The sequence below is a fragment of the Hemiscyllium ocellatum genome, chromosome 7, assembly GCF_020745735.1.
Source record: "Hemiscyllium ocellatum isolate sHemOce1 chromosome 7, sHemOce1.pat.X.cur, whole genome shotgun sequence".
Classification (NCBI taxonomy): domain Eukaryota; kingdom Metazoa; phylum Chordata; class Chondrichthyes; order Orectolobiformes; family Hemiscylliidae; genus Hemiscyllium; species Hemiscyllium ocellatum.
In genome coordinates this window covers 65,735,550-65,752,542 of record NC_083407.1, presented here as the reverse complement: position 1 = coordinate 65,752,542, position 16,993 = coordinate 65,735,550, and the positions used below count along the sequence as shown (strand labels likewise).

Genomic DNA, 16,993 nt, shown 5'->3' with positions numbered 1-16,993 from the left:
TCCAACAAAAGTTTTTTTTTAACATATAGCGTTGAATAACACACCTAAGGACCCACTCCCCAATGCTTCCATAGTCCACAATTGCCATTCCAAGGTCACATTTCTCGTAAACTCTACTATTTGTATCACTTCTTGTGTAATGTCTACTTCCAACTATTGTTTAGTGGATGAAGACTTTAGAGAGGGTGTACTCAGTGTTTGCAAGCTTATTGGCGCTGAATCAAGGCTACACAAAACTGGCAAATTCTCCCAAAGCAGAGGCAGGTGAAGTTGCTGGAGACATTTGAATCTATCCTTTTCCTCCTTTTACCTATCATTCTTGTTCTTAATTAGTCTCAAAGATCACTGTTGCACTTTTGATGTAACATCTCCAGGAACCATGCTCTATGGCCAATGTTTTCCACTAGCGACGGTCAATGTGTCACACAGAGAGTAACTTCAGCAGTTTCTCAAATTTTTTGCCTGGAGCCCCTCTGTTCCATTTACCAGTGGCCAGCTCTCCACACAACAGTCTTGGACAGGCAACTATTGTTCATCCAGACAGATACAAACCCATCATCACCACCTTCCACAGCCCTCATCCCCTACCTAACATGGCTGGTCTTCCAGGAGGATAGCCTCAATACTGGTGATTTTGGCCATTTCCAGGACTTCAATGTTAGTGATGTGACCCTGCCAGCAGACCATGAGGATGTTGCAGTGGTAGCATTGGTGGAAGCGCTCATAAAGGATCCATGACTTGGCGCCACTGCAGGTTTGACTGCCTGTGAGTCAAGAGAGCACAATCATCAGCAAAACGACATTCAGATGTCAGAAGTTGAAAAGAAATCCATCAGTTTGGAGGCGAGACATGAACTATCACAGGAATTATTCTCTTGCCTTCTACAGCAGCATGCTGACGGTGATGATGAATAGGACTCTGGCTGGTACACATCCCTGTTTCACACCATTGAAGATTTAGAAGGGATTTGAGAGGTCACTGTCGTATTTGTCTATCCTGATTTTCATGAAGCTGCTGCATCATAACCAGGAATCTGTTTTTCAAAGATTTTCCAAAGTTTAGTTCTGCTTACAGTGTTTATTGTGTTGGTGAGATTTACAAAAGTGACATATAGGCCCTTTGTTTTACTCAGATCATACCTCATGTATTTGTCTGAACATAAGTATCTTGTTGGGGTTCCTCTGGTGCTGGTGAACCTGCAATGGCTCTGTGGGAGGTTTCTTTCTGCTGTTCAGAAGTATTCTAGCCAGGATCTTGCCAGTAAAAAAAAAGAGGATGAATTTCATGGTAGTTACAGCAATCTGACCTTTCTGTTTTGTGTTTGTACACAATGATAATAATGGCATCATGAAGATTCTGTGCACTGCTGTCCTGCTTCCAGCAGGCCATGAAAACCTCATGGGGTTTGGTATGTAGGGTAGTGCCACCATGCTTTAAGACTTCAGGAGGAATTCTGTTGACTCCTGGGCTTTGTTGCTCTTCATCTGATCGGTACCAGTCACATTTCTCACAGGAATGCCAATATATTAAGTTTATTGTTAGATGCAGTTGACACCAGTCTTGTGTACTGTGTACTTGGTGCTGAAGACCATTTCAAAGTGCTCTGACAAGCAAACCAGTACTGACTTTTCATCAGTGTGTACTGTCCTGCCATCAGTGATCCTCGGGGATTTTGGGTTTGATATGCTGGTACATAGATTTCAGTGCTTCATAGAAGCTTCATTTGCTACCAGTAACAGCATGCCATTGAGATTTTTCCACAAGTATGACCCACCAGTTATTTTGAAAGTTCCTCCATTTACCCTGAAGTGTGCTGTGTGCTTGGTGGCTGATCGTCAATTCCTCTCAGTTCCTTTGGTTGAGCCATGTGTGAGCCTTATAAGCTGACCTTTTCATTGTCATTTTCATCAAACTGATCCCTATTCTCCCTGGTGTCGATTCTGATGACTTAATTAGAAGTATCCAATATTACAGCTTTGGTGTGTTCCCAGAGTTAGTCTGAGTGGAAACAACAGTGAGATCAGAGTGTTCCAGTCTGGCCTGTAGGTTGTTTGAGCTATAGAGAGAGGCTGAACAGGGTGGGGCTGTTTTCCCTGGAGTGTCGGAGGCTGAGGGGTGACCTTATAGAGGTTTACAAAATTATGAGGGGCCTGGATAGGGTAAATAGACAAAGTCTTTTCCCTGGGGTTGGGGAGGGCATAGATTTAGGGTGAGAGGGGAAAGATATAAAAGAGATCGAAGGGGCAACGTTTTCACGCAGAGGGTGGTACGTGTATGGAATGAGCTGCCAGAGGCTGTGGTGGAGGCTGGTACAATTGCAACATTTAAGAGGCATTTGGATGGCTATACGAATAGGAAGGGTTTGGAGGGATATGGGCTGGGTGCTGGCAGGTGGGACTAGATTGGGTTGGGATATCTGGTCGGCATGGACGGGTTGGACCGAAGGGTCTGTTTCCATGCTGTACATCTCTATGACTCTAAGATGACATTTGCAGATTGCTGACTCAAACTTTGAGTTGTCACTAGGTCTGTTCTTGGACTTAAACTTGAAGTAAAAGTTCAGCTTTAAATGAACAAACCAGTGTCTGCATCCCAATCAGCACAGGATGAGAATGCAGGACATCCTTTAGGTCTCACTGGAGCACCAAGACATAGTCTTTCAAGTGCTAGCGTTTAGTGCGGAGATGTACCCATTTTGTCTTGAAGTGGTCTTTTTGTTGAAAGTTGTTGGTTTTGGCCTGTTGATTTTCTGAATAGATTTCTGAATAGAGTAAATATTCATTTCCAATGCAGTTTCCAATTCCATGGTTTCTGGGTGCTCCCTTCCTTGGCAGGCTGTCACAGTCAATTCTAGCATTGAATATCCAAGGATGATCACTTTATCTTTGGGAAGGGCATTCTAGATGAATTCACAGACATCTGTGCTGAACTCATCTGTGCGTAACCGCCACTTCATTTCTCATAACGTCCCAGTGCCCTGCTCTACACTTCTTTCCCATTCTTTTCAGTATTTACAACTTATACTTAAATAGCTGAGTACTTGCATACTGTCTGAAAATTAATATTATAAAGACAGGAATAATTAAACAATTTTTGTAATAAATATTTTGAATGTCTGTTTGGCTTTCATAAAACGTTAACAGAAGTTTTTTTACATCATTGCTCACTGCCAGAATGCAGCAGCTGACTTGTGAGATCATCTGAGAGCAGTGTGTGTGACATCCATGTTAAGAAATAGATCGTCAACTCTCATAGCAAGCAAGTGTTTCTGATTCGTTAGTATTGATGTAAAGATCTAAAAATATTGATGTCTTTTCATCTGCCCCACCATGACTATAATTTGAAACTATTAACAACAGAATCTTGCTAAACCAGTTTTACCTTTTTTTAAAAAAAGTTTTACAGTTTTCAATGGTGTTTTTAAAAAAAATACATCACAACGTTGATTTCTAATTGCTGCATTTTCTGTTTCATGACATCTGTATACATTGAGTTTTATGTTGTAACAAACCAGAAATTCAAGTTGGCCCATTTTCAATAAAGACCATATGTACACAGTGCTGAACTAACTGCAGCATTTCTGCAACTGTGCCAACTGAGATCAGCTATCTTCATACAAATCAAGAACTGAAGTTAAGGAGTTTCTTGATCTTCATGGCTTAGTACCATACCAGACAGTGTATTATTTACTAAGACATTCAGAGAATAGATTCTTACACCTTTCAAAGCCGAGTGGATTGTATATTCCCCCCAAGAATTTAAAGCTGAATTATTTTCCTATATGCTGTTGGTGCAAATTTATTATTTAGTATGGTGAAAGTCATCATAAAAAGGAAATTAATTCAAAATATATGCTACTGGCATGCTGGTGATCTCACTGGAATTAAATAATTGGTTTTCTGAACACATGCGTGGTAAGAGGTAACTGCAGTTTATCACTTAATGGTTATGTCCTGCCAGCTGCTATACTGATAACAAAATATCACAAATTTCTTACCATTTTTCAGTCTATTCTTTCATATTTAAAAGCAGAATTGTGCATCACATATGTACAGCCTACAATTTGCACAGTTAAGTATCAAATTTATCTCCTATTAAACATATTTCATACATAGGGTCTACTGTAATGGTTTATCTTGCAGCCAGGAGGAGAAAGTGAGGTCTGCAGGTGCTGGAGATCAGAGCTGAAAATGTGTTGCTGGAAAAGCGCAGCAGGTCAGGCAGCATCCAAGGAACAGGAGATTTGATGTATCTTGCAGCCAGTACTATTTTGCGCAGTTTGGAAATGCTCTTGATGTATGGTAGGGTGGCTAGTCCTTTGGGTTGTGGCATGTCCTCGTTCCATTGTCTTTCCCTTAGGCATCTGTTGATGAAATTACGTGGGTATCTGATTTTGGAGAATACATTGTATAGGTGTTCTTCTTTCTCTTTTTGCAGTTCTGGTGTACTGCAGTGTGTTGTGGCCCTTTTGAATAACCCCAACACACACAAAAGAAGCTGCATCAAGACACTCATTAAGGACTTCACCCGCTTCCTCTAGCTTCACACTTCAATTCCCTTCTTTGCCCCTGAGTGGACCCAATCTTTCCCTTGGTACTGTCTTGCTCTTTATACATGTTCTGGGATTTTCCATTATCCTACTTGCCAAGATCATTTCATGGCCACTTTTAGCACTCCTAATTCCTTAAATTCTTTCCTGCTTCCCTTTACATTCCTCAAGGGCTTTATTTGATTTGTTCCCTGAACCTTACATATGCTTCCTTTCTCTTTTGAACAACTCTTCCAACATCTCTTGTCATCCAGGGTTCCCAAATGTTGCCATCTTTATCTTTCATCCTCACAGGAGCATGCTGGCCTCGAACTCTGAATAGCTAACCATTAAAACACTCCCACTCAGATGTGAATTTACTCTCAAACAACTACCCTCAATCTAATATTTCCAGTTCCAGCCTAATACTGTTGTAATTACCCTTTTTCCACTTTAGCTCTTTCATCTGAGGACCAATTGTATCCTTATCCAATTATTCTTAAAACTTACAGAATTATGACCACAGTTCCCAAAATGCTCCCCCACTGAAACTTTGATCACCTGGCCAGTCTCATTACACAAAGCAAGGTCTGTGTGGCCCCTTCCCAAGTTGGACTATGTACATACTGTTTCAAGAACCCCCCTCTGGATGCAACTAACAAATTCTAGCTCATTCAAGCCCCTGGCACTAAGGGAGTCCCAGTCATATTTTGGGAAATATAAAATCCCTCACTACAACAACGCTGTTGTTTTTAAACCTTTCCATGCTTTTCTTACATAACTGCTCCTCTATCTCCCAGTGGCTATTGGGAGGCCTATAGTATAACCCCATCATAATGACTGCACCTTTCTTATTCCTGAGTTCTACCCAAATGGCCTCATTGGATGAGCCTTCCAAGACATCCTCTTTGGTGGAGATGTGACATTCCCCTTAATCAATAATATAACTCCCACACCCCTTATACATTGCTCTCTCTCATGTGTGAAACATCTAAACCATGCAATGTTGAGCTGCCAGTCCTATACTTCTATCAACTAAGTTTCTGCAGTGGCTAGCACACCATGGTACTAATGTCCCATGTATTAATCCGAGGTCTAAGCTCATCTGCCTTACCTGTTATAATCATTGTACTAAAATAAATACATTTGAAGACCGCCAGTCCCTTTGTATCTATTAATCTGGCCATTCCTTTTTCATCGTAGTAGTTATTTGATTTAACCTCTACATTCTCCTCAATCACTCTCTACATGCTGACCTTCTGCTCTGGTTTCTACCCCCTGCCACACTGGTTTAAAACTTCCAAGTAGCACTAGCAAACCTTCCTGCAAAGATATTAGATGACACTCCAGTTTAGGTTCAACACACACTTTTTGTACAGTCTCATCTGCCCTGGAAGAGATCCCAATGATCCAGATATAAAAAACAAAGAACAGTATGGAATAGAAATAGGCCCTTTCGCCCACCAGGACTACCCAACATATGATGCCTTTTCAAACTGAAAATTATTTTGTCTCAACTCTGTCCTGCCTTTTATATCTGTCAAGATGCCTCTTAAACGCTATTATTTCCACCTCCACACCTTCTCAGTGCATTCCACGTATTTACCACCGTCTGTGTAAAACGCTTGTCTCTCACATTTCCTTTAAACTTGCCCCCTTTTACCTTAAATGCATGTTCTCTAGTAATAGGCATTTCTACCCTGGGAAAATGATTCCGACTATCTATTTTATCCATGCCTCTCGTAACTTTGTAAACTACTATCAAGTTACCCCTCATTCTTCAACATTCAAGTGAAAACCAACCAAGTTTGTCCAATCTATCATCATAGCTAATGCCCTGGTAAAACAATATCCTGGTAAGAAGTTTCTGTATCCTCCCCAAATCCTCCATATCCTTCTGGTAGTGTGGCCCCCAGAACTGTACACAATAATCCAAATGTTAGCTAAATAAAGTTCAATATAGCTGCAACATGACTTGCCAATTTTTGTACTCTATGCCCCACCCAAGGAAGGTAAAAATGTCTCCTTGATCATCTTATTGTTGCTACTTTCAGGGAACTGTGGACCTGTACATCCAGATCTCTCTCTGTGTTGATGCTATTAAGGATTCTGCCGTTTACTGTATACTTCCCTCCTGTATTAGATCTCCCAAAATGCATCACATCACATTTGTCTGGATTAAACTCCATCTGTTGTTTGTCCATTCAAGTATCCATCTAATCCATATCCTGCTTTATCCCTGGAAATCTTCCTTACTATTCACAGCTCCCTGAATCTTTGTGTTATCTGCAAACTTACTAATTATGCCACTACATTCTCCTCCAAATCATTTATATATTACAAATAAAAGTAGGCCCAGCATTGATCCCTGCGGAACAACATTGATCTCCTATCTGAAAACCATCCTTCCATTGCTACATACTGTCCATGACTGAGCCAGTACTGTAACCATCTTAGCAGCTCATCATGGATCCCATATGACTTTACCTTCTGTATCAGCCTGCCATGAGGGACCCTAGGTAAAAACAATGACTGCAGATGCTGGAAACCAGATTCTGGAATAGAGTGGCGCTGGAAAAGCACAGCAGTTCAGGCAGCATCCGAGAAGCAGAAAAATCAACGTTTTGGGCAAAAGCCCTTCATCAGGAATAGAGGCAGACTGACTGTAAGGTGGAGAGATAAATGAGAGGAGGGTGGGGGTGGGGAGAAAGTAACATTGAGTCCAATAGGTGAATGGGGTTGAGGATGGAGGTAGGACAAGTCATGGGGACAGTGCTGAGCTGGAAGTTTGGAACTGGGATGAGGTGCAGGAAGGGAAAATGAGGAAACTGGTGAAGTCCACATTGATGCGTTCTTTCTCCAGGTGTCGGGTGGTGAGGGAGCGGTGATGAAGGAGGCCCAGGACCTCCATGTCCTTGGCTGAGCGGGAGGGGGAGGTGAAATGTTGGGCCACAGGGCGGCGTGGTTGATTGAAGAGGAAACCCTAATGAAGAGGAAACCATATCGGGAGCAACGGATACAATAAATGATATTGTTGGATGTGCAGGTAAAACTGTGATGGATATGGAAGGCTCCATTGGGGCCTTGGATGGAGGTAAGGGAGGAGGTGTGGGTGCAGGTTTTGCAATTCCTGCGGTGGCAGGGGAAGGTGCCAGGATGGGAGGGTGGGTTGTTGGGGGGCATGGACCTGACCAGGTAGTCACGGAGGGAATGGTCTTTGCGGAAGGCAGAAAGGGGTGGGGAGAGAAATATATTCCTGGTGGTGGGGTCCGTTTGGAGGTGGCGGAAATGTCGTCAGATGATTTGGTTTATGCGAAGGTTGGTAGGGTGGAAGGTGAGTACCGGGGGTTTCTGTCCTTGTTACGGGTTGGAGGGGTGGGGTCTGAGGTGTGGGATGTGGACGAGATGCTTTGGAGGGCATCCTTAACCACGTGGGAAGGGAAATTGCGGTCTCTAAAGAAGGAGGCCATCTGGTGTGTTCTCAACCTTCCTATGTCGTCAGTACCAATATCAACCACAACCTCTGGCTGCTTACCCTCCCCTTTCAGAATATCCCATGCCTGGTCACAGACATTCATAAATTCACTACCCACTGAGAGAAGGAATTCCTTCTTAACTCTGTCTTAAATGGTAACCCCTTACTTTGAACTGCTGCCTTCTGATCCTAAGCTGTTTGAATAATCTATTCGCATCTACCCTATCAAGACCTTTAAAAATCTTGTGTATTTTAATAGGATTTAGGAAGATATCAATCTTCTAAGCTCCACTGAGTATAAGCCCAACCTACTCAACCTCACATCTTTAGAAAATGCTCTCCATGCCCAAACTCAACCCAGTAAACCTTACCTTCTCTGAAGTGCATCCAATGTTAGTATATCTTTCCTTAGATAAGGAGCCCAAATCTGTTCATTGTGTTCTAAGTATGATCTGACTAGTGCCTAGTATAATTTTAGCAAGACATTCCTTTGAATTTCCTTTTGAAATAAAGGCCAACAGTCCACTTGCCTTCCCTATCATCCACTGAACTTGCATGCTAGCTTTCTGTGATACATGCACAAGGACTCCAAATCTCTGTGCTGCACATTTTTGCAGTCTTTTTCCATTTAAATAATATTCTTCTCTTGTATTCTTCCTGTCAAAGTTCATAACCATATATTTTCCCACATTATATTTCATCTGCCAAAATTTTGCCCACTCACTTAACCTTTCTATGTCCCTTTGCAAACACTTTGTGTCATTACTTGCACTCCATCCTATTTTTGTGTCATCTGCAAACATGGCTATATTAATTCACTTCTGTCATGCGAGTCATTAATATATGTTAAATAACTGTGGCATTAGCAATGATCCCATTGGCACACCACTAGTTATAGCTTGCCATCCTGAAAATAACCCTTTTTTTCCCAACTCTTTGTCTATTACACAGTCAATCCTTTATCTATGCTAATATGCTTCACAAACACCTTGAATGCTTATTGAATAGCCTTATGATTAGCACTTCACAGAATGTCTTTTGGAAATCCATATATTGCATATTACATCTGCTGATTCTCCTTTATCTATTCTGTTTATTAACTCCTCAAAAGAAGTGTGATTAATATGTCAAGCAAAATTTCTATCTTTTGAAGCTGTGCTAATTTTTCTTGAATTTTAGATTTAGATTACTTACAGTGTGGAAACAGGCCCTTCGGCCCAACAAGTCCACACCGACCCTCTGAAGAGCAACCCAGCCAGACCCATTCCCCTACATTTACCCCTTCACCTAACACTACTGGCAATTTAGCATGGCCAATTCACCTAACCTGCACATCTTTGGACTGTGGGAGGAAACCGGAGCACCCGGAGGAAACCCACACAGACATGGGGAGAATGTGCAAACTCCACACCGACAGTTGCCCAAGGTGGGAATTGCACCCGGGTCTCTGGCGCTGTGAGGCAGGAGTGCTAACCACTGTGTCACCGTGCCACCTAAATTTATTATGCCTTTCTAAATATTTTGCAATATATCCCTTATAACAAATTCTAGAATTTTCCCAGTGACAGATGTTAACCTGTAAATACCTATTTTTCTATTGCCCTCCCTCTCTGGAACTTGGTTTTCTCTAAAGAACAATCAAATGAAATACAGGGAGAAGCAGCCATTTGGATACAGAACTGGCTTGACACTGGAAGTCAGTGGGTTGATTTTCAGACTGGAGGCCTGTGAGAGTGATGCGCCATGAGGACTGGTGCTGGGTCCACTGCTTTTTGTCATTTATATAAATGATTTTGATATGAACACAGGAGGTATAGTTAGTAAGTTTGCAAATGGCACCAAAATTGGAGGTGTAGTGGACAGCAAAGAAGGTGACCTCAGAGTACAACGGAACCTTGATCAGATGGGCCGATGGGCCTAGGACTGACAGATGGAGTTTAATTTTGATAAATGTGAGGTGCTGCATTTTAAAAAGGCAATTCAGCGCAGGACTTATACATTTAATAGTAAGGTCCTGGGGAATGTTGCTTAACAAAGAGACCTTGGAGTGCAGGTTCATAGTTTCTTGAACGTGGAGACAGGATAGTGAAGAAAGCGTTTGGTATTGATCAGTGCATTGAGTATAGGAGCTGCGAGGTCATATTGCAGGTGTACAAGACATTGGTTTGGCCACTTTCAGAGTACTAATTGCAATTTTGGTCTTCTTGATACAGGAGGGATATGAAACTTGAAAGCGTTCAGAAAAGATTTACAAGCATTTTGCCAGGGTTGGAGGATTTGAGCTACAGGAAGAGACTTAATAGGCTGGGGCTATTTTCCCAGGAACATCGGAGGCTAAGGGGTGACCTTATGGAGATATATAAAATCATGAGGGGCAATGGATAGGGTGAATAGATAAGATCTTTTCACTGGAATAGGAGAGTCCAAAGCCAGAGGGTATAGGTTTAAGGTGAGAGGGCAAAGATTTAAAAAGGACCTAAGGGGCAACTTTTTCATACAGAGGGTGGTGTGTGTATGAAATGAACTGCCAGAAGAAGTGGTGGAGGCTGGTACAATAACAACATTTAAAAGGTATCTGGAAGGATATATGAATAGGAAGGATTTAAAGAAATGTGGGCCAAATGCTGGCAAATGGGATTAGAACAATTTAGGATAACTGGTTAGCATGGGTGAGTTGGACCGAAGGGTCTGTTTACATGCTGTATATATCTATGACTCTGTAATTGACGTTGTAATAGTTTTTTTCATGGCATTTCTATCAAAAATATCCTAAGCATCCTGAAATGGTCACCAACTTCAATTTTCAAATTCCTTCCTTTTCTGGGATCATGCTGGAATTGATCCATGCTGTCCAGATCACTGCTTCACCCAATGTGACTCAACAGTTACTGTGTCTACCTTACCTCTGCACCATTAAACTTAATAAGATGCAAGATATTACCTGTCACAAGTAGTGGTTCCCAATCCCAAACAAATTTTTGAGGAAAGGTCATGAGCAAAAACAAATGTAATCCTTTATCTGTAGGTAGATCTGACCCATACCTTCACAACATCTACCACAGGTAAGGAAAGAAGAATTGAACTGAGTGCTTTTGCCATCAAGCTGATCCACACTGGGTTCCAACTAACTGAGCCAATCAGCCCTACCAAGACATCCAGGTTGCTATGGCAACATTCACTTGTACATGCATGTTGGAGTGTAGAGCTATGAACATTGCTGGAAGAGGCTCTGATTCTTTCCTAGCTAATGTTCCATTCTCACCACTGTCACTGGCATCTGTTGGTAGTATTTAGAACTTAATTCTCAACCTGGAGTCACCTTCCAGAGCCTGGAGTTCCCAGTTCAGAGGCAAAATGTTACCCCCTATGCTGCAAGATTATTCTTTTTTTTATTATTCATACATGGAATGTGACTGTCAATGGCAAAGCCTGCACTTGTTTTCCATCCCTAACGGTTCGTGAAACTGAATGGTTTGCTCAGTCATTTCAGAGGGCAGTTAAGAGACAACCACGTTATTATACCTCTAAAGCCACATGTAGGCCAGAATACGTAAGGAAAACATATTTTCTTCCCTTGAGGACATTAGTGACCCATCTGAGATTTTAGAAAAAGCAATGATTATTATGGCCTAGATTTTGAGAATGGTTTTATATTCCAGATATATTAACTTAATTTAAATTTCACCGGCTATCATGGTAGCATTTGAACCTATGTTCTCAGCTTTAACCCCTGTTTCTGAATTACTAATGCAGTGACATTACTACTTTGCTCCTCTTTCCTATAAACCTAACTGTCTTTTGCATATCTTTTGACAATGCTTGACTGTTCTGCACTAAAACGTATCAAGACAGATAGAGTGCCAATTTCTCAACTGGGCATGGAGAGAACAACAAATGAATCTGTTAAGGAATTATTTATGCAATGAACAGATTTAGTCTTAATAACAACACCTGATATTACCTCCATAATGTTTCTAGGTTTACTCTGATGGATTAAGTCAAATCCCATTTTTATTACATGGGTTTCTATGATTTTCATCTTTGTTTTTGGAATCATTTCCTTAATTACAAGCATTTTCTGTGAAACCCATATGCCTGCTTTACTTCCTAATGAGCTATTTACTGAAAACTTTTTATTCAAATAGGGCAGCATTTAATAGTTATGATATCCAATTCATTCAATATCTTTGGAAATCACGTTTTTCAACTTGCTCAAGAACTTTGGTTTCACATTTCAATCTTATGAAGGTATGAATATTGGCACAATCTATAGAACATTTTCTGCATCTTAGCACCAACATAATCTCTAAATTAAAATAACACATAATGTGTTACATCAACCACAACAACATACATTAGGAGGCATGACGCCGATGTTACAGTATACAACTGCAATATGCAAACCCTGTTAACACTCATTAGTCTCCGCTGAGTCACTGCCTCTATGCTTTTATCTGGGAGATATGCTATTTATATGATATCATGTCACAAATAAAAATAACTCTTCACCACATGCTCAGGCTCACTTTTTCCAATCAGAGAGTAAATGTTTGTCATATTTGATTTTCTTGATGCAACAGTTTGGTTGCAAAACATTAATGATATGTATTACAAGCCCATTTGTGTTGTTCTCCTTGCTATAAACATCTCCCTCTGCCAAGATTGTCCTTCTAATACAACCACGGTTGTTGTAAGAATATAGTTCTGTTTAATATGGAATGAGCTGCCAGAGGATGTGGTGGAGGGTGGTACAATTGCAACATTTAAGAGGCATTTGGATGGGTATATGAATAGGAAGAGTTTGGAGGGATATGGGCTGGGTGCTGGCAGGTGGGACTAGATTGGGTTGGGTTGGGATATCTGGTCGGCATGCACAGGTTAGACCGAAGGGTCTGTTTTCATGCTGTACGTCTCTATGACTCTATAGTTGCTTAATACAGAACTGAATGGGAACTATTGAACAATAAAATGTATTTATTGCAATTCAAACCAAATGCAGCTAAGTTCCTGTTTCTACTTAAAGCTGCAGCTGCCATATCAATTGATCCCAACATTACAATTTTGAAATTTGGATCAGCTCTGTTAATTAGTCATTCCAAATAATTGCCTTAATATCATATACAAATCTTTTGATTTGTTTTATCTTTATTAGTAATTTTCTTCCTCAATATTTTGCTATTGTATTTTCTGTAGATAATGACTCTAATACCATGAGTGATAAGTACCCTGGAATATCTCAACTATGTGACCTGTCATCAGCTGTGAGCAGAAAGTTAGTCAGCTTTCCAATTTTTAGGTTATTAAAAAATAATCTTAGTTCTGAACAAAATAGAAATAATGGCAATATGTAATAATCAATTACATCAACTGCTGCTATATTTATATAATTTTTATTATTCTAATGATCAAAAACTTTCCAACAATATGCAATTCCTCAGTGATGCTCTGGTGATAACAATTAATCTCAATACTCAATCCTTTGGATTCTGGCTGAAGTAATAACATTTATAGTTGTACAGGTTAAAAATATCAAAATCCAGAAGTTCTCTCCATCATGGCAACAGTCGTCAGTTCAGGCAATCATCTTCTGTGCATATTGATAGCCTCAGTAGCCATTAACATTGTCAAACACGAGAGATGACTAAGAATTGTGCAATAGTTAGAGTTAATTTGTGAGATGAATGAATCAAGTTAATTTGGAAGTGATAATCTCCACTTAAGCTGCCAAAAAACATTTAAATACAGGATAAAGCTATCAGTACTTAACCTATTTACATACTTTGGATTGTGGAATTGCAGAATACAGTTTCTGTATTGACAATGTGCTGTCAACATTAGATGTGCAGCACTCCAGCCGGTGACAGCATACTATGTACATAACGAAGGCAAATCCAACCATTTTACACCATATCAGAGACAGCATAAATGCAGACGCCTCAAGTATCACAAAAAGGCAACCATATTCAAACTTGCAGTTCTGTGTGTATCACTTTTCTAATACTATAGCAATGAAATAAAACCATAACCTAGTTGTAGTATTTCCAATATATTCCAAAGTTAAAAGACTCAACAGATTAAAATGACCATCCAGTACGCTGAAAGAGGATATAAGCTTACCTCCATTGAGCCTTATTATGCAGAAAGGAATTGCACTGATCTGGAAGTTTGCTGTCATGTGACATAATCTCAAGAATCCCCAAGACCTGCTTAAAACTTGGCCTTTTCTGTAGGAACCAATAACAAGCAAACATAAATACAGTAATCAAATAGTTATATATACTGTACACAGTGTCTTCTGTATATTTAACTTAATTGGAAGATAAGGATTTAACAGCTGGTTGAAATATACACATTGCATGAACACAGACTTGAGGTACAGTACTACAGTGGATAGTAAAAACGTGAGCCTAAAATTACAAAGAGCTATTGAAAGATTCAGTGAGTGGGCAAAAGGCTTACAGAAGCAGTTAGGTATTGGATCACCTCTGTTAGACAAAAAATTGTTAGATCTGACCATTATTTAATAATAAAAATCCAAAAAGATTTATGGGTCCATAGTTTACTAAAGTAGTAGATAAAAATAAATCATAAAGACTACAAAAGGCAAATCTTCATAATTAGTGGGCAAGATTATAAGGGAAAGAAAGTTTTGCTACAACTATGCAAATCTCTGTCTGGACCATGTCGAGTTGAGTAAATTGTTCTGGTCGTCTAGACAGGAAATACTGCTCTTGGAAGTAATACAGTGCAGACTCACCTGAACATAATGAGATTTCCAAGGGGTAGAATATTAAAGGGGTAGAATATTAGGAGGAACATAAATTAGACTTCATTGATAGTATGAAGCTTTATAACATTATAATGTGCTTTAAATTTAGGACAAAATGAAGTGATTATGTGCTAGTTGATATGTTAAATATTAAGGGAAGCCTGGGGTGTTTTGTTAGAAGAAAGGTGAAAAGTTTACACACACAATTACAATAACATTGTTCGGTTGTTTGACAGTTTCTGAAGACCCAGGAAGGTGTTGAGAATGTTGGGTTGTAAACGATTATGTTTTAATATTCCATTTGATTTCAGGATAGAGTGTAGTTGCAGTCACAAGGATTGTTAATCAGCATTGCTGCTTGGATACAAAGTCCATATAATTCATGCTGCTATGGAGATAGGCTAGAGAGGACAAGAATTATCTCTGAAAACCCAGATAAAGGCAGTCTGTTAGGATCTGGGAGAGGCTGACAATCTGTTTCACCATGAAAAGATACAGCTGGAATTTTGAGCACAGATTGAAAAGATCAAATTTGTGATATATGAGTCAAGGTTGAAAGATTTACCAGCTGGAAGTGATTCATTAGAAAAATGCTCACTGTGAATGACTGACTGCTTGATTATTCTGGGGTTAGAAGTTGCTAGGGTGGGAAAGGAAAGGTACAATGTAAACTGGATGGAGACAAGAATCACTTTGAGCTGGGTCTTCAGTAATCGAATGACACATAAGGTACTTGTAAAGTATAACTGCGAAATGGTTTTCTTATTTAAATTAAGCATTCATGTCACCACAGAACATTCAAGTGTCAATTGCCTACAAAAATAGTATTAATTAATCGTACCTTTAGACTACTATAAACGTCTTAAAACATAAAATCTTGAGTTATCCATTCAGTTGTCAACTGGAACTTCAAATTTTACTTTAAAATTTTCAGTCTCAGTGATCATAACAGGTTGTATTCCATAGAATAAAGATTAAAGGGAGGATTTCATCATTTTTTAGGATTTTGAAGTATGTTACTACGCTACATGGAAAATTTTTTTTGGCAACTTGAAGGGTTCATAACCATAGTAGCATTACTCTGAGCCAGGAGTCCTGGGTTCAAATCCCACCTGCTCCAGAGGTATGTAATAACATCTCTAAACAGGTTGATTAGAAAATAAATAGAATCATAGCCAGGCATTTCAGAGGAGAAGGATTATTAAAGGATTGGACACTCTGGAGGCAGGAAGCATGTTTCCGCTGATGGGTGAGTCCCGAACCAGAGGACACAGTTTAAAAATAAGGGGTAGTCCACTTAGAACAGAGTTGAGGAGAAACTTCACCCAGAGAGTGGTGGGTGGATGGAATGCTCTGCCCCAGAAGGCTGTGGAGACCAAGTCCCTGGATACTTTCAAGAAAGAGTTGGATAGAGCTCTTAAGGATAGAGGAAGCAAGGGTCATGGGGATAAGGCAGGAACAGGATACTGATTGAGGATATCAGCCACGATCATAATGAAGGTGGTGCTGGCTTGAAGGGCAGAATGGCCTACTCCTGCACCTATTGTCTATTGTCATAACTTAGGAAATACTTCTTCAAATAAGGGATAGTGCAAGCAAGGAAACCAGTCCCACAAGAAAGCAGTAGATGCCAGCTCAATAGGAAATTTAAATCTGAGACCTATAGGCTTTTGTTTGACAAGGAAGTTTAAAATCATGGTAGATGGATGGAGTTAAGTTACAAATCAACTACAATTTCACTGAATGGTTTTAGAACTTTATGATCTGTTCTCATATTCTTAATTAATTAAATGGTTGTTTATTTATGGGTAATCATAGCACTATTGTTGTTTACTTTATTTTCTTAACAATGTTTACACCTTTTAGTACTGAATCAGCATGTCAAAGTTAGTAATTTTCTATAGCTTCAAGAAAAGTGACCAATGTTGCAGTGACATTTAATCCACTTCTGTAAAAAACAAACTCATAACATGATAACTGTGATTGACGGTACAACTATTCTTTTCCAAAGAGAGGAAAGAGGATATGTAAAGCACTGACCTCTAACAACAATACAAACTTGAAAAGGAAATGCCCACAAATACATTGTTTTAAATAGCCAAATGCTAAATAAAAATGGGCCGACTGCAAAATATCAGAATCTAAAATTATTTTGGTGAAGTCCAGCAGACTCAAAAGTTCTAGAGGTAATCTTATGTTAAAAGTGAGTAGCTGATAGTA

The 16,993-nt window shown here is 39.8% G+C and overlaps 1 protein-coding gene across 5 annotated transcripts in view; it reads right to left on the bottom strand.

Annotated features, from left to right (window-relative positions):
* Positions 1-16,993, bottom strand: part of LOC132817119 (mitogen-activated protein kinase kinase kinase 20-like) — a 136,541-nt gene that overhangs the window by 57,918 nt on the left and 61,630 nt on the right. For all 5 annotated transcript variants that reach the window (XM_060827302.1, XM_060827307.1, XM_060827306.1 and 2 more), the window contains exon 10: positions 14,122-14,228. In XM_060827302.1, coding sequence (XP_060683285.1) covers positions 14,122-14,228 — 107 coding nt within the window. The remainder of the gene's footprint in view (positions 1-14,121; positions 14,229-16,993) is intronic.